This window comes from Coregonus lavaretus (assembly GCF_964263955.1).
Source record: "Coregonus lavaretus genome assembly, chromosome: 38".
NCBI lineage: Eukaryota > Metazoa > Chordata > Actinopteri > Salmoniformes > Salmonidae > Coregonus > Coregonus lavaretus.
This window is the reverse complement of record NC_140025.1, coordinates 15,255,605-15,274,016: the sequence shown is the minus strand read 5'-3', so window position 1 is coordinate 15,274,016 and position 18,412 is coordinate 15,255,605. Positions and strand designations below refer to the sequence as shown.

The window sequence follows — 18,412 nt, the reverse complement described above, 5'->3', positions numbered from 1 at the left end:
GCATCATGCTGTGGGGATGCTTTTCAGCGGCAGACCTGGGAGACTAGTCAGGATCGAGGGGAACAATGAACAGTGCAAAGTACAGAGAGATCCTTGATGAAAACCTGCTCCAGAGCGCTCAGGACCTCAGACTGGGGCGAAGGTTCACCTTCCAACAGGACAACGACCCTAAGTACAAAGCCAAGACAACGCAGGAGTGGCTTCGTGACAAGTCTCTGAATGTCCTTGAGTGGCCCAGCCAGGGCCCGGATTTGAACCCGATCGAACATCTCTGGCGAGACCTGAAAATAGCTGTGCAGCAACGCTCCCCATCCAAACTGACAGAGCTTGAGAGGATCTGCAGAGAAGAATGGGAGAAACTCCCCAAATACAGGTGTGCTAACATTGTAGCGTCATACCCAAGAAGACTCAAGGCTGTAATCGCTGCCAAAGGGTCTTCAACAAAGTACTGAGTAAAGGGTCTGAATACTTATGTAAATGTGATATTTCCGTTTTTTCTTTTATATACATTTGCAAAAATTTCTAAAAACCAGTTTTTGCTTTGTCATTACAGGGTATTCGTGTGTAGATTGATGAGGAGGAAAAAATACTATTTAATTCATTTAGAATAAGGCTGTAACGTAACAAAATTTGGAAAAAGTCAAGGGGTCTGAATACTTTCCGAAGTCACTGTATATACAGTATATGTTATATATAATATAAAAGTAGTGCACTATAAAGAGAAAAGGGTGCCATTTGGGATGTAGCTACTGTTTCATTGTGACATGAAACCTGTACACTCCTCATAGCCTGTACAGCTCTCATAGTCTGCTGGTTTAATGCGTTTGCCCTAACTACATAGAAACTGCAGTGTGCAATATCAAGATGCAGTCCCTCTTATGCATACTATAGTGCACAATGGCAGTAAACACAAGTCTCCAAGGAAACGGTAGACAGGAAATGATGCTAGGTGTTTTTGTCATTGCAGCATTTTCTTTTCTTTTTCATTGTTTCCTTGTGGCTGAGTTACTTAAGTTAACCTTCGAAGGACAAGTTGTAAGTTGTTCTATAAAAATCTGTAAACAATGGTTAAAACTAAAGGATTGAAATACACTGAAACAGTTGAGGGAGGCCTGTAGCTTGGGAATGCTCGATTTGAAGCACCAGCTTGATTTGATTTTTTAAAAACTACTGAAGTACATTAACAAAGTATTAGTCCATTAAAAGGACAAGCAGGGATTTCTAATTCAGTTGGCCAGTTTCAATGTAAGACAGTCCCTTATTTTGACCCATATACTGTACATGACAATCACAGTGGCTCTCAGAGAGAGTGTGTGAAAATGTGGTTCAGTCCCCTCATATTCGGAAACCACTGTTTCCTGTGAGACCCATTCACCACAGAGCTAGGGTCTTCCTCTTCGCTACACACCCACTACAAATCAGAGAGGATGTCCCTGTGTCTGTACGCTAACTGTCCCTGTGTGGGCATGTGTGTTCGTTCCCTACAGTATGCATGGGGATATTTTTCTTTATATAGTATGCTGCGCACAACTTCAAGACTCCATTCTCAATAGTTTCCCAGAAGATCATATTACATCAGACTATAATTATTTGATTAACATTTAGAAGATAACTCAATCTTTATTTACACGCAATCAGAAGTACAATTTAGATGTACACCATGTCATTTGAAGAGCTAGCTTTCATATTCACATAAAGAACTTGGTCTGTTTCTCCAGTCAGCTCTCAAGGGCCAATAAAGGCTCAACTCTCGTGTTGCTTTTGTCTGAGAAGGATTGTGATCTGAGGATGACTGTGATCAGTATCGTCCCATTCAGATTGGATGCTGGACCCCCTGCTTCTTCCTGGGCCCCCTGAGTGGAGCTCTGGGTTTGATGTTCATGTAGTCGCTCTGGGAACACTCCACTCTCCTCAGTCTGAGCTGAGAATCAAACGCACAGAAAGAGGTGGAGAGTGAGTAGGGTGAGCTGTGTATATGTATGCAGTTGTAGTTGTATAAAACTGTCTCCAAGCATCACTTATGTTTTCAATACATATACTATACTGCATTGTTGGACTAAATAGTTAATTGTGCATTGAATTTATGCCAAGGCTTGAGAGATTACTTATATTTTTTATCACAGGAGGCAGCACCTCATGGATGTAAGACAAGTTACCCTCTCTCTGAGTAAAGGAAGTGAGATGTCACTCACCCAGATGACAAAGGTGATGACAGTGACAGCCAGGCCATAGATGATGGTGACCCAGAACCCCAGCACCCATGCCCAAACAGGGACACCATCCACTCCAGAGCCTACACATCCCACGGTCTTCCCTACCTGGCACTGGTATGCTGACCAACCAATCAGAGAGAGAGAGATGTGAGTTTTAAACTTCAAGGGGCAGGTTTTACAGATCCAGATTAAGCATACTCCTAGGGTACTTGAGTTTTTCCACTGAAAGTGCATTTTAAGTTATCTAGGTCTGGGAAACTGGCCCATTTGGCCTTTAAGCACAAGTAGACCATTAGAATATACACTGAGTGTACAAAACATTAGGAACACCTTCCTAATATTGAGTTGCACCCCCTTTTGCCCTCAGAACAGCCTCAATTCGTCGGGGCATGGACTCTACAAGGTGTCGAAAGTGCTCTATAGGGATGCTGGCCCATGTTGACTCCAATACTTCCCACAGTTGTGTCAAGTTAGTTGAATGACCTTTGGGTGGTGGACCATTCTTGATACACACAGGAAACTATTGAGTGTGAAAAACACAGCAGAGTTGCAGTTCTTGACACACTCAAACCGGTGCGCCTGGCACCTACTACCATACTCCGTTCAAAGGCCCTCAAATCTTTGTCTTGCCCATTCACCCTCTGAATGGCAAACATACACAATACATATCTTAATTGTCTCAAGGCTTAAAAATCCTTCTTTAACCTGTCTCCTCCCCTTTATCTACACTGATTGACGTGGATTTAACAGGTGACGTCATTAAGGGACCATAGCTTTCACCTGGATTCACCTGGTCAGTCTTTGTCATGGAAAGAGCAGGTATTCCTAATGTTTTGTACACTCAGTGTATATTCCTGTAAATCAAGATATAGCATTTTGAACTACTGTGTGTGTGTGCATGAATGCCTGTGCGCATGCATGTGAATTTGTGTGTGCTTGCATAGATCAGTTCCTTTTGAAGTAAACATACCTTCAACCAGGACCACAGTCTGAGGCTCGTCTTGTACTTTCTCAATGGGAGGTGGGTACATGGGGTGCCCCTCGCAGGTATAGACCCCAGCGCGCTCCGTGGTCATTCCAGAGAGGACAAAGCTGACCGTGTGGTCCTGTTTGTTCACCTTCAGCCCCAGACCCTCCCCAACAGGAGTCACGGTCTCTGTGGAGTTGTGGTAGTGAGCACTGTCGTGAGTGTGGTTGCCAACCTCGACCAAGCCCAAGTAAAGGTGGAATCTCATCTCCTCCTGGTTCTTGCCTGTCAGGTTGGGGCAGCTGACCGATGCAGTGCCGTTGACAGACACACGGACCACATGGAACGTTCTGAGCTTGTCTGGTGAGGGAAGGTCAAAAGTTAAACAGAGGCATTCAGTTGTGTGCGTTATATCAGAGGGAAGTAGACAAGGACCCTGTTTGAAATTTTTTTCCTTCTTTCCTTGAAGAAGTCACTGATCTGACACTGCAAGATTTGGTGAGTGCAATGGGGTGTAAACCTAGCCTGGGTGCCAGTCTGTTTCTGCTCTCTTGCCATTAGAGCCATTCAGAGCACCATCTGGCCCTTACAGAGCTTGCTTAAAGACACATCCCACTTGGCAAAAATTGGTTGAATCAATGTTGTTTCCATGTTATTTCAACCCAAAACAATCTATGTGATGACGTTGAATCAACGTAAGAGCATTGTCTTTTTTTCGCTTAACTTTTTTTGGGGGGGGATTTCATGTTGAATTCACAATAGTTGACAACACAACCAAATGTAAATCACAACTAGAAGTTCATATCACAACTGAAATCCTGACATCTCTAGCCAACAATGAAGCGACAGGCAGCAATCTCAAGGGGATTCAATCAATTCAGATTGCTTTTCACTTTGATATTGCGCACACGTGTGCACACAGTTTTTGTTTTATGTGACATTTCTGGACTTTTTGGGGAGTAAAAATGTATTCCCATATTTACCCTAAACCTAACCCTTAAGCCTAAAATAGCATTTTAACATATTCAGGACATTATCTTGTTTTCCTACCTTGTCAGGACATTCTGGTGACTTGTGTAGGAAATGTAAAAACACAAACACACACAGGAAATAGCTGCTGAGGCTGAATCCTGCAATACACTATCTTTTACCTAGCCCCAGTGTTGAATACAAATCTGGATTACTCGTATTTCATTATTCGTCATTTCACAGTATTTTAACCCACACATTGAACATCTTCCGAGAGAGAGAGAGAGATATTTCATAAAGTGGTGGAGAGAGGCAGTCACAGAACTGTGTGGAATATAAAATGTGAATCACTTAGTTTCATTCCTGCCCATTCATTTCTGCAAAGTCCTATCAAAATGAGGAAACAGCCAATTCAATGTATTACAAACACCTGCTTATTCTATTCATAATATATCTGCAGTCTAGATGTTAAAGCATATCCACATCTGTAATTGGGGTTTAACTACAGTAGTTTGAGTAATGTGTTGGAGAGATCCAAACCATGCAGCTTTGCGAGAATTACAATCTTGAATGATCTGCAACCCTTTGATTGGGCAACCTTTTGCTTTTGTTCTAGTTATCAGAATGTTCTGCTAGTGCTATGGATCATGCCTGATGTGACATCTGTTGATACTGAGAATATAGATGAACGTTAATGACGTTGAAGTTCACGGTCAGATAGAAATGTAAAATTAGAGCTGAAACGATTCCCTATTCTATCTGACAGACATTCATATCTGTTCTACACAATACTCTATGAACATTCTATAATGTTGCACCCTCCTGAACAGGCCCAGATCTTACCTTTACAGTTGTGGGAGCTTATCATGTTGGCAGCACTGGAGAGGCAGAGGGAGAGGAGGATCGTGGGTATCCAGTAAACGTTCATCTTGAACGTTCTCAGTTTTGTCGTGAAACTGAAGCTCCCCTGGTATCCCTTTACAGTGCACAGCAATCAGGGGAAATGTGACGATGCACTGTATGCCAAACAGAATGAGACAGTGACTGCTCTGCTCTACCTAAACATACAACACATGCTCGTCACACGATGACAGCGTACATCTCATAACATCCTTCCCTATCACTTCACTGTGACCAACAATCTGGCCCTCGTCGACTGTAAGCAACTCTCTCTGCTGAACATCAAACAGAGTGACTGACTGCACAGACTCTTGAGTTAAAAACATCTGCACTCTGTGGCAGTGCACTCTTTAATATTTTTAATTAATATGCCATTTAGCAGACGCTTTTATCCAAAGCGACTTACAGTCATGCGTGCATACATTTATTTGTGTATGGGTGGTCCCGGGGATCGAACCCACAACCTTGGCGTTACAAGCACCGTGCTCTACCAGCTGAGCTACAGAGGACCACACTCTGAAATTCACAATAAGTTTCCGCCCTCTACCGGTGTGTGACCTTTGATGCCCTTTGAATTTGATACTTTTCTGTGTGTTAGGGCTTGGAAACTCGTATTGCATTACTCATGTTTGATTTTCTCCTCTTATCTCAGGGTTCTTCTCTGGATTCGCTCCATATCATATTTCACTGCTTCTGGTAGAACTCGCAGAGACCCATCCAGGTTTCTCTGTGACTATGTGACTGTCTCCTGCGACAGACAGTCAGGAAAACGAACATAATGTTGCTCTGATATTATCACAGAGACAAGGGTGTAATACATCAAATCGTATCACCATACATCTCGTTGTGGTCACTGTGTAGGCCAACATTTCCTGTTTTTCATGCTTTTTCTGTGCAAGGATTTTCCGGTGAATGTCATTCTCCAGAGACACTTCACATCATACAGATATCTTCATTAGAAATGTAATGTGCTATAGTTTGTTTGGGGGGAGCAGAGAGATTTACTGGTCTCCTATACACTGCAACTATAGGCACACACACACACACACACACACTCACACACACACACAGAGTAATGTCATGCATACATACAGTGGGGAGAACAAGTATTTGATACACTGCCGATTTTGCAGGTTTTCCTACTTACAAAGCATGTAGAGGTCTGTAATTTTTTATCATAGGTACACTTCAACTGTGAGAGACGGAATCTAAAACAAAAATCCAGAAAATCACATTGTATGATTTTTAAGTAATTAATTTGCATTTTATTGCATGACATAAGTATTTGATCACCTACCAATCAGTAAGAATTCCGGCTCTCACAGACCTGTTAGTTTTTCTTTAAGAAGCACTCCTGTTCTCCAGTCATTACCTGTATTAACTGCACCTGTTTGAACTCGTTACCTGTATAAAAGACACCTGTCCACACACTCAATCAAACAGACTCCAACCTTTCCACAATGGCCAAGACCAGAGAGCTGTGTAAGGACATCAGGGATAAAATTGTAGACCTGCACAAGGCTGGGATGGGCTACAGGACAAAAGGCAAGCAGCTTGGTGAGAAGGCAACAACTGTTGGCGCAATTATTAGAAAATGGAAGAAGTTCAAGATGACGGTCAATCATCCTCGGTCTGGGGCTCCATGCAAGATCTCACCTCGTGGGGCATCAATGATCATAAGGAAGGTGAGGGATCAGCCCAGAACTACACGGCAGGACCTGGTCAATGACCTGAAGAGAGCTGGCACCACAGTCTCAAAGAAAACCATTAGTAACACACTACGCCGTCATGGATTAAAATCCTGCAGCGCACGCAAGGTCCCCCTGCTCAAGCCAGCGCATGTCCAGGCCCGTCTGAAGTTTGCCAATGACCATCTGGATGATCCAGAGGACGAATGGGAGAAGGTCATGTGGTCTGATGAGACGAAAATAGAGCTTTTTGGTCTAAACTCCAATCGCCGTGTTTGGAGGAAGAAGAAGGATGAGTACAACCCCAAGAACACCATCCCAACCGTGAAGCATGGAGGTGGAAACATCATTCTTTGGGGACGCTTTTCTGCAAAGGGGACAGGACGACTGCACCATATTGAGGGGAGGATGGATGGGGCCATGTATCGCGAGATCTTGGCCAACAACCTCCTTCCCTCAGTAAGAGCATTGAAGATGGGTCGTGGCTGGGTCTTCCAGCATGACAACGACCAGAAACACACAGCCAGGGCAACTAAGGAGTGGCTCCGTAAGAAGCATCTCAAGGTCCTGGAGTGGCCTAGCCAGTCTCCAGACCTGAACCCAATAGAACATCTTTGGAGGGAGCTGAAAGTCCGTATTGTCCAGCGACAGCCCCAAAACCTGAAGGATCTGGAGAAGGTCTGTATGGAGGAGTGGGCCAAAATCCCTGCTGCAGTGTGTGCAAACCTGGTCAAGACCTACAGGAAACGTATGATCTTTGTAATTGCAAACAAAGGTTTCTGTACCAAATATTAAGTTCTGCTTTTCTGATGTATCAAATACTTATGTCATGCAATAAAATGCAAATTAATTACTTAAAAATCATACAATGTGATTTTCTGGATTTTTGTTTTAGATTCCGTCTCTCACAGTTGAAGTGTACATATGATAAAAATTACAGACCTCTACATGCTTTGTAAGTAGGAAAACCTGCAAAATCGGCAGTGTATCAAATACTTGTTCTCCCCACTGTATATTTTTGGTATGGGTGGCCCCAGCGGGAAAAGAACCCACAGTCCTGGGGTTGCAAGCATCATGCTCTACCAACTCAGACTAAAGAGAGTGGAGTCTTCCCAGAGTTCCTACATGAAACCCAGAGCTTCTCCCAGCATGAACACACACACACACACACACACACACACAGGAGTGGACTGGGACAAGAATTCGGCCCTGGCATTTTGTTCACACCAGCCAACTCACCCCCACCCCCAGGCGGCCCACCAGCCATACACACACCCATCCCCAAACACCCTACATAGTCACAGGCAGTAGTGCTGACACATAACATTGGCAGTACAGTTCAGCATTTCTCAACCATTTCTGTTCTAGTGACTGGCGAGACATGTCCCTCCTCTTTTTTAACCAGCTCATGTTTAAAACAAATACAATATATAAAAACACCACTGAAGAGGTAACTAACTCATAACTATAACTGTGCCTCTGCTCTAGTCATTTTGTTTGCCTCCCTGTTGTGCTGTCTATCTGTCTCAGCATCTTCTCTGCGGTCACAGTGTGCTTCTTCTTGTTCTCAGTCTGTCTGTCTGCCTGTCTGCTATACAGTGAGGGAAAAAAGTATTTGATCCCCTGCTGATTTTGTACATTTGCCCACTGACAAAGACATGATCAGTCTATAATTTTAATGGTAGGTTTATTTGAACAGTGAGAGACAGAATAACAACAACAAAATCCAGAAAAACGCACGTGAAAAATCGTATAAATTGATTTGCATTTTAATGAGGGAAATAAGTATTTGACCCCTCTGCAAAACATGACTAAGTACTTGGTGGCAAAACCCTTGTTGGCAATCACAGAGGTCAGACGTTTCTTGTAGTTGGCCACCAGGTTTGCACACATCTCTGGAGGGATTTTGTCCCACTCCTCTTTGCAGATCTTCTCCAAGTCATTAAGGTTTCGAGCCTGACGTTTGAGCTCCCTCCACAGATTTTCTATGGGATTAACGTCTGGAGATTGGCTAGGCCACTCCAGGACCTTAATGTGCTTCTTCTTGAGCCACTCCTTTGTTGCCTTGGCCGTGTGTTTTGGGTCATTGTCATGCTGGAATACCCATCCACGACCCATTTTCAATGCCCTGGCTGAGGGAAGGAGGTTCTCACCCAAGATTTGACGGTACATGGCCCCGTCCATCGTCCCTTTGATGCGGTGAAGTTGTCCTGTCCCCTTAGCAGAAAAACACCCCGAAAGCATAATGTTTCCACCTCCATGTTTGACGGTGGGGATGGTGTTCTTGGGGTCATAGGCAGCATTCCTCATCCTCCAAACACGGCGAGTTGAGTTGATGCCAAAGACCTCGATTTTGGTCTCATCTGACCACAACACATTCACCCAGTTGTCCTCTGAATCATTCAGATGTTAATTGGAAAACTTCAGATGGGCCTGTATATGTGCTTTCTTGAGCAGGGGGACCTTGCGGGCACTGCAGGATTTCAGTCCATCACGGCGTAGTGTGTTACCAATTGTTTTCTTGGTGACTATGGTCCCAGCTACCTTGAGATCATTGACAAGATCCTCCCGTGTAGTTCTGGGCTGATTCCTCACCGTTCTCATGATCATTCCAACTCCACGAGGTGAGATCTTGCATGGAGCCCCAGGCCGAGGGAGATTGACAGTTATTTTGTGATTCTTCCATTTGCGAATAATCACACCAACTGTTGTCACCTTCTCACCAAGCTGCTTGGCGATGGTCTTGTAGCCCATTCCAGCCTTGTGTAGGTCTACAATCTTGTCCCTGACATCCTTGGAGAGCTCTTTGGTCTTGGCCATGGTGGAGAGTTTGGAATCTGATTGATTGATTGCTTCTGTGGACAGGTGTCTTTTATACAGGTAACAAGCTGAGATTAGGAGCACTCCCTTTAAGAGTGTGCTCCTAATCTCAGCTCGTTACCTGTATAAAAGACACCTGGGAGCCAGAAATCTTTCTGATTGAGAGGGGGTCAAATACTTATTTCCCTCATTAAAATGCAAATCAATTTATAACATTTTTGACATGTGTTTTTCAGGATTTTTTTGTTGTTATTCTGTCTCTCACTGTTCAAATAAACCTACCATTAAAATGATAGACTGATAATTTCTTTGTCAGTGGGCAAATGTACGAAATCAGCAGGGGATCAAATACTTTTTTCCCTCACTGTACGTTATAAAAGCCAAGCTAACGACATAGGCTATATTGCAAATTAGTGCCTGTCACATACTGAGTAAACAAAAGATTACGAGCACCTGCTCTTTCCATGACATAGACTGACAAGGTGAAAGTTATGATCCCTTATTGATGTCACTTGTTAAATCCTCTTCAATCAGTGTAGATGAAGGGGAGGAGACAGGTTAAAGAAGGATTTTTAAGTCTTGAGACAATTGAGACATGGATTGTGTATGTCTGCCATTCAGAGGGTGAAAGGCCAAGACAAAAGATTTAAGCGCCTTTTGAATGGGGTATGGTAGTAGATGCCAGGCGCACTGGTTTGTGTCAAGAACTGCAACGCTGCTGGTTTTTTCACGATCAACAGTTTCCAGTGTGTATCAAAAATGGTCCACCACCCAAGGGACATCCAGCCAACTTGACACAACTGTGGGAAGTACTATTAGGAAGGTGTTCCTAATGTTTGGTATACTTAGTGTATGTGTTACCTAAATCTACACCTACCTTAAAGACATGCTCCAGAACTTTGGCGAGTAGTAAGTATTTTTTAAAGCTCCCGCTTTGGGCTGGATGTGTCAATGTGTATTTCATACATGCATAATCTATGATCAGAATTACTGTCTTACCTCAATTAGCCACGAAATCCTTAGTTTGAAAGTGACTGTTTTCTGGAAGCTGTGCGGAGCCATTTTCCCTGACGTGGGCCAGCCCCCTAGAAATTATAGTTCTAGCTTCAGACCCTCGACATCTGAGCGATAGCTAGCAATATGCACACACAGCAGAGCGAGAAAGAGAGCAATGACGTGGTGCACATATCTGCAAATATGTGACGTAGTACGCAATTTTCGGGGACCACTTTTGGCTCGTGAGTGCTACTTTCAGAACTACTGGCTAAAAAAAGTACCAGAGAATCTCTTTAAGTGTTAATGACTATTACAGGGCTCCAGACTAACATTTTCCCCTGGTGCCACTATCTTCTACAGTTGGTGGCACCAGCCCATGATTAATCATCTTATAAAGTAATCCATAGTGCTTAATTAAGAAGTGTAATAAAAAGGCTACTGAGGTATTCAAGAAATAAGTTCAACTAACAAGGCCAAGCAGGAATGCGTGATTCAAGATATTTTGATGTGCAACCTAATCCAGTGATGGTCATGAATTTTGGGTTGGGGGGGATTCTACTAAGCTAACATGTGGAATTGTTTAAAGATAGTCATACCAAGGATTATTTAGCTATTTGATTTAGAATTTTATGAACTCTTTAGGTATAAAAACAAGAAGAAAAAATGATGAAACATTGAATTTGGTCTTACTGCTATTAGCCCATAGAAATGCACTGAATATCAGATTCATACATGGAAAAGCATTTTTTTTAAACAGTCAAATAATTAATCAAAAGAGAGTTTGTTTTGAAGTATCTGTCCTATATCTGAGAGTTATAAGAAAGATCAGGAATTGTATTATTTTTACCTGTATTTAACCCCTTTTATAGGTACTAAACTACTTCCAAATAAATATATATAGTGCCTTTGTAAAATATTCAGACCCCTTAACTTTTTCCACATTTTGTTACGTTACAGCCTTATTCTAAAATTGATTGAAGAAAAAAAATCCTCAGCAATTTACACAGAATACCCCATAATGACAAAGCGAAAACAGGTTTTTAGACATTTTTGCAATGTATTAAAAATAAAAAACCGTAATACCTTATTTACATAAGTATTCAGACCCTTTGCTATGAGACTCGAAATCGAGCTCAGGTGCATCCTGTTTCCATTGATCATCCTTGAGATGTTTCTACAACTTGATTGTCAACCTGTGGTAAATTAAATTGATTGGACATGACTTGGAAAGGCACACACCTGTCTATATAAGGTCCCACATTTGACAGTGTATGTCAGAGCAAAAACCAAGCCATGAGGTCGAAGGAATTGTCTGTAGACCTCCGAGACAGGATTGTGTCACAGGTCTGGGGAAGGGTACCAAAATATTTCGGCAATATTGAAGGTCCCCAAGAACACAGTGGCCTCCATCATTCTGCTAAATGGCATATTATTATATTATTATAAGAAGTTTGGAACCACCAAGACTCTTCGTAGAGTCCATCCAAGCTGAGCAATTGGGGGAGAAGGGCCTTGGTCAGGGAGGTGACCAAGAACCCGATTGTCACTCTGACAGAGCTCCAGAGTTCCTCTGTGGAGATGGGAGAACCTTCCAGAAGGACAACCATGTCTGCAGCACTCCACCAATCAGGCCTTTATGGTACAGTGGCCAGACGGAAGCCACTCCTCAGTAAAAGGCACATGACAGCCCCCTTGGTGTTTGCCAAAAGGCACCTAAAGACTCTCAGACCATGAGAAACAAGATTCTCTGGTCTGATGAAACCAAGATTGAACTCTTTGGCCTGAATGCCAAGCGTCACGTCTGGAGGAAACCTGGCACCATCCCTACGGTGAAGCATGGTGGTGGCAGCAGGGGCGGTGTGTTCATTAGGGCGATATGGGCGACGCACTGCCAAACAGGAAAAAGAAGGGATTTTTTTTCTAATCAATTATATCACGGCAACAGTAGTTTTCAGTGTTCTAATCTAGACGTCTGATCTGCCACTAAATGTCCAATCAGGCTAAAGTCGTGCTTCAAATGGCCCCGCCCGTTTTGGGGCGATTTCAGTCAGGTTGAAAATCGCCCCAGAAGTCTCTCAGACTCTCATGTAAAATCTTTTTTTTTTCAAATATCAGAGCTTTCAATACAATCTCTATGGGTTCCGGGAGGGCTTGCACTTACGCACTTTCGTCATACGTAACATAACCATGAACATAACTAAGAAAAGAGCGGGTAGCAGCATCAATCAATTCACGTACTACTGTGAAGATGGCTAGCGTTCAGTGCAACTCGATTGTCTCTTTGAAAGAAGTTCATTTTTGTCGGCGAACAAATCAAGATAAATTGGCAACGAAACAATTAGGACCTCCCAGACCAAATTTAATAATTCAACAGGTTTCTACTAAAGGGGGAAAGTCCTACACCCGAGGATTTTCCAAAAATTGGTACGAACGAAAAACCTGGCTAGCAGGCTGCGATGTAGCTAATGCAGTCTTCTGCTACCCCTGCTTACTCTTTCACCCTGAAGGCGGCACGGCAGACAGCACCGCTTGGACAGCGACTGGTGTAACGGACATGCACCATCTTTCAGAAAAGATTAAGAAACATGAGCTGTCAAAGACCCACATGGATAGCTGTTTGAGATTGTCTGCTTTGGGGAGAGTGAACATTGCCACTCAACTGGATGAGGGATACAGGCTAGCTGTCCGCCGCCACAACGATGAGGTTAGCAAGAACCGCCACATCCTCAGCCGGCTAATCCAGTGTGTGAAGTTTTGCGGAGTGTTTGAGTTAGCTTTGCGAGGCAAAGATGAAACTGAGGGATCCACCAACCCTGGTATTTTTCTTGGACTTGTCAACTTTGTGGCACAATTAGATGAGGTGTTTGATGACCATCTTAAAAATGCTAAAGTTTTCAAGGGCACATCAAAGACCATTCAAAACGAGCTACTGGAGTGTATGCTAGCGGTCATGAGGGAACATATTGTGGAGGAGGTGAAGTCGGCGAACTTCGTAGCTATCCAAGCTGACGAGACCACGGACGTTTCTACACAGACACAGCTGGTGCTTGTGCTGAGGTACATAGATAGCAAGAAGATTTTATTTTTTTCCTGGGGCTTTTTCACAAAATCATGCCCCACGTCGACATTCTGTACCAGAAGCTACAGAAGAAGGACATCGATGCTGTCTTCATCAAACGTGCCCTCGACAGCTTCACAAGCAGTGTGCAGGCCATAAGGTAAGATTAAACAATATCATTCGATCTTTCTCAAAGCAGAGCTTTATTTGAAAATGTATGCATGAAAGGAGACATCATCATATTTACAAATCTATACAATTGGCCAGAATATGGTTGTTCATTTTTACAAAGCCATACAGATAGCTGTGTTTACCTTTTCTAGAAATTATTTTCAAATTCTGTTTTCAGGCAAAATGTCTATCACTGTTCATTTTCACAAATCTATACAAGAGGGCAGAATATGGAAGTCTATAAAAATGTCTTATTACCAATAACTTGCATCAATGTTTTCAGTAGCCTCTATCAAAAGCTCCTGCTTGCTTGTTGTGAATTATGCTCAGGTGCACATATTTCCAATTCAACCATGAGGCCTTTTTGAAGCAAGTAATGTGTATATCAGTATTGACTTATATGCTGCCCCTGTCTTCATGTTGTTGCTGGACATATATTTTTTAAAATGTGTGTAGGTCACCTAAATCATCAGAAAAATTGCCCCCCCTGAGAATTTTTTCAGGAGCCGCCACTGGGTGGCAGCATCATGCTGTGATGATGTTTTTCAGCGGCAGGGACTGGGAGACTAGTCAGGATCGAGGCAAAAATGAACGGAGCAAAGTACAAAGAGATCTTTGATGAAAACCTGCTCCAGAGCGTTCAGTGCCTCCGACTGGGGTGAAGGTTCACCTTCCAACAGGACAATGACCCTAAGCACACAGCCAAGACAACGCAGGAGTGGCTTCGGGACAAGTCTCTGAATGTCCTTGAGTGGCCCAGCCAGAGCCCGGACTTGAACCCGATCGAACATCTCTGGAGAGACCTGAAAATAGCTGTGCAGCAACGCTCCCCATCCAACCTGATAGAGCTTGAGAGGATCTGCAGAGAAGAATGGGAGAAACTCCCCAAATACAGATGTGCCAAGCTTGTAGCGTCATACCCAAGAAGACTCGATGCTGTAATTGCTGCCAAAGGTGCTTCAACAAAGTACTGAGTAAAGTATACGAATGTAAATGTAATATTTCAGTTTTGTTTTTGTTTTTGTATAAATGAGAAAACATTTCTAAAAACCTGTTTTTGCTTTGTCATTATGGGGTATTGTGTGTAGATTGATGAGGGGAAAAAACTATTTAATCAATTTTAGAATAAGGCTGTAACCTAACAAAATCTGGAAAAAGTCAAGGGGTCTGAATACTTTCCGAAGTATTTCCAGCATTTTTAAAACTGGTTACGGGCTACCTTCAGACGAGTCTTGTGAGGATTGTGGGTGTCACAACCGACATGTACGTGTTCGTGAGAGTCTCACCTTTCCAAAGAGGGTGTGTAGCCCAAACTGTTCGGATGCTACAGACAGAAGTTGGCAGATCGGCGGTACCGACTTCAGACGAGTCCTGTGACGCTTGTGGGGGTAGACCAAAACTATTTCCATAGAGGGGTCATAATAGTTTGTAGGCCGTTCTGACGCTACAGACATTTTTGCAGTGGTGGAAAAAGTACCCACCTGTCATACTTGAGTAAAAGTAAATATACCTTTAAAGGTGCAACTCATACGATCTTTTTGAATTTTTGCATTGTAGTTTCAGAAAATGTACAACAAAAAATAACAAAAAGATATCGTCTTTACATCTGTTCGAAGCTGGTGGAGTTACTTTCGGTTTTGGTCCACCAGCTTCAAACAGCCGTAAAAACACTTTTTTGTTATTGAAAATATATTTCACAGCGATTTAGATGTTACAATGATTCCCTACACTATTCAGTGCTTGTTTTCTCACATAAACTGAAATTGAGCGAACGGTGTAGAATTTAGCAACCAGGAAATGAGGGATTTCCACTATATAACACACCCACAAAGTCATAACAGCTTTCCCAGTTTTGACAACAGATAAATACTACTTGAGTAAAAGTCTCTAAGTATTTGGTTTGAAATATACGTAAGTATCAAAAGTAAATGTAATTGCTAAAATATACTTAAGTATCAAAAGTAAAAGTATAAATAATTTAAAATTCCTTATATTAAGCAAACCAGACGGCATAATTTAATTGTTATTTCAATTTACAGATAACCAGAGGCACAATCCAACACTCAGACATAATTTACAAACAAAGCATTTGTGTTTAGTGAGTCTGCCAGATCAGAGGCAGTAGGGATGACCAGGGATGTTCTCTTGGTAAGTGCGTGACTTAACCATTTTCCTGTCCTGCTAAGCATAAAAAACGTAACAAGTTCTTTTGGGTGTCTGGGAAAATGTATGGAGTAAAAACTACATTATTTTCTTTAGGAATGTAGTGGAGTAAAATGTGTCAAAAATATAGACTCTAGGGGCCTTCTATAGTCGCTAACTCTAAATATAATACCCACTGCTAGTAGCCACTCAGAACATGCGCTGACCAGCTAGCAAGTGTCTTCACTGACCTCTTCACTGACCTCTCCCTGACCCAGTCTGTAATACCCACATGTTTCAAGCAGACCACCATAGTCCCGGTGGTTAAGAACGCCAAGATAACCTGTCCAAATGACTATCGCCCAGTAGAACTCACATCTGTAGCCATGAAATGCTTTGAAAGACTGGTCATGGCTCTCATCAACACCATTTTCCCATACACCCTGGACCCACTCCAATTCGCATACCACCCCAACAGATCCACAGATGATGCAATCTCTATTGCACTCCACACTGCCCTTTCCCACCTGGACAAAAGGAACACCTATGTGAGAATGCTGTTCATTGACTACAGCTCAGTGTTCAACACCATAGTGCCCTCCAAACTCATCACTAAACTAAGGACTGTGGGATTAAACACCTCCCTCTGCAATTGGATACTGTACTTTCTGACCTGCCGCCCCCAGGTGATGAGGGAAGGCAACAACACATCCGCCACACTGACCCTCAACACGGGGGCCCCTCAGGGGTGCGTGCTTAGCCCCCTCCTGTACTCCCTGTTCACCCACGACTGCGTGGCCGCACACGACTCCAACACCATCATTAAGTTTGCTGACAACATGACGGTGGTAGGCCTGATCACCTACGACAATGAGACAGCCTACAGGGAGGAGGTTAGAGACCTGTCGGTGTGGTGCCAGGACAACAACCTCTCCCTCAACGTCAGCAAGACAAAAGAGTTGATCGTGGACTACAGGAAACGGAGGGCCGTGCACACCCCCATTCACATCAACTGGGCTGTAGTTGAGACGGTCGAGAGCTTCAAGTTACTCAGTGTCCACATCACTAAGGACCGATCATGGTACAATCACACCACCACAGTCGTGAAGAGTGCACGACAACACCTCTTCCTCCTCAGGAGGCTGAAAAGATTTGGCATGGGCCCTCAGATCCTCAAAACGTTCTACAGCTGCACCATTGAGAGCATCCTGACTGACTGCATCACCGCTTGGAATGGCAACTGCTCAGCATTCGACTGCAAGGCGCTACAGAGGGTAGTGCGGATGGCCCAGTACATCCCTGGGGGTGACCTCCCTGTCATTCAGGACCTCTATACCAGGTGGTGTCAGAGGAAGGCCCTAAACATTTTCAAAACCCCAGCCACCCAAGTCACAGTCTGTTCTCTCTGATACCACATGGCAAGCGGTACCGGAGCACCAAGTCTGTGACCAAAAGGCTCATTAACAGCTTCTACCCCAAAGCCATAAGAATGCTGAACAGTTAATTAAACGGCTACCCGGACTTTCTCCTTTTTCAGGACCCAGTCTTTCAAAGAGAATTCGTAAAAATACAAATAACTTCACAGATCTTCATTGTAAAGGGTTTAAACACTGTTTCCCATGCTTGTTCAGTGAACCATAAACAATGAATGAACATGCACCTGTGGAATGGTCGTTAAGACACTAACAGCTTACAGACGGTAGGCAATTAAGGTCACAGTTATGAAAACTTAGGACACTAAAGAGTCCTTTCTACTAACTCTGAAAAACACCAAAAGAAAGATGCCCAGGGTCCCTGCTCACATGCCTTAGGCATGCTGCAAGGAGGCATGAGGACTGCAGATGTGGCCTGGGCAATAAATTGCAATGTCTGTACTGTGAGACGCCTAAGACAGCGCTACAGGGAGACAGGACGGACAGCTGATTGTCTTCGCAGTGCAATCTCACTGAAATATAGACCTCCTCCATTCCTGTCATTATTGAAAGAGATTGTGATATCTCACATCTCAAAATAGGGCTACTTAATGTTAGATCCCTCACTTCCAAGGCAGTTATGGTCAATTAACTAATCATCTTGATGTAATTGGCCTGACTGAAACATGGCTTAAGCCTGATGAATTTACTGTGTTAAATGAGGCCTCTCCTCCTGGTTACACTAGTGACCATATACCCCACGCATCCCGCAAAGGCGAAGGTGTTGCTAACATTTACAATAGAAAATGTCAATTTACCCCCCAAAAATGACTGCATTTCCATCTTTTGAGCTTCTAGTCATGAAATCTATGCAGCCTACTCAATCACTTTTTATAGCTACTGTTTACAGGCCTCCTGGGCCATATACAGAGTTCCTCACTGAGTTCCCTGAATTCCTATCGGACCTTGTAGTCATGGCAGATAATATTATAATTTTTGGTGACTTTAATATTCACATGGAAAATTCCACAGACGGAGCCATCATCGACTCAGTGGGTTTTGTCCAACATGTCTCT

At 43.2% G+C, this 18,412-nt stretch overlaps 1 protein-coding gene across 2 annotated transcripts; it reads right to left on the bottom strand.

Moving 5' to 3' along the window:
* Nucleotides 1-1,661: 1,661 nt before the first annotated feature.
* On the bottom strand, nt 1,662-15,151 carry LOC311112076 (T-cell-specific surface glycoprotein CD28-like). Of its 2 annotated transcripts, none has more exons than XM_084155054.1 (5): nt 15,069-15,151; nt 4,993-5,165; nt 3,184-3,540; nt 2,193-2,332; nt 1,662-1,921 (listed from the first exon to the last, which is right to left on the bottom strand). In XM_084155054.1, exons 2-5 carry the CDS (start codon nt 5,075-5,077, stop codon nt 1,814-1,816), a joined length of 690 nt encoding a protein of 229 aa, XP_084011180.1. In that variant the 5' UTR covers nt 5,078-5,165; nt 15,069-15,151; the 3' UTR covers nt 1,662-1,813. The 2 variants fall into 2 exon arrangements, with proteins under 2 accessions (XP_084011180.1, XP_084011181.1); XM_084155055.1 differs by having other exon boundaries at nt 4,993-5,125; nt 15,069-15,140.
* Between the last annotated feature and the right edge of the window lie 3,261 nt (nt 15,152-18,412).

What these genes read in the sequence shown, in the direction of transcription:
- LOC311112076 (XM_084155054.1), bottom strand. Translation starts at nt 5,077, where the DNA reads ATGAACGTTTACTGGATACCCACGATCCTCCTCTCCCTCTGCCTCTCC. An exon ending in GACTGTGGTCCTGGTTGAAG is followed by an intron (nt 2,333 to 3,183) that starts GTATGTTTACTT and finishes TTGGTTGGTCAG; the next exon opens with CATACCAGTGCCAGGTAGGG. An exon ending in TCATCACCTTTGTCATCTGG is followed by an intron (nt 1,922 to 2,192) that starts GTGAGTGACATC and finishes TTTGATTCTCAG; the next exon opens with CTCAGACTGAGGAGAGTGGA.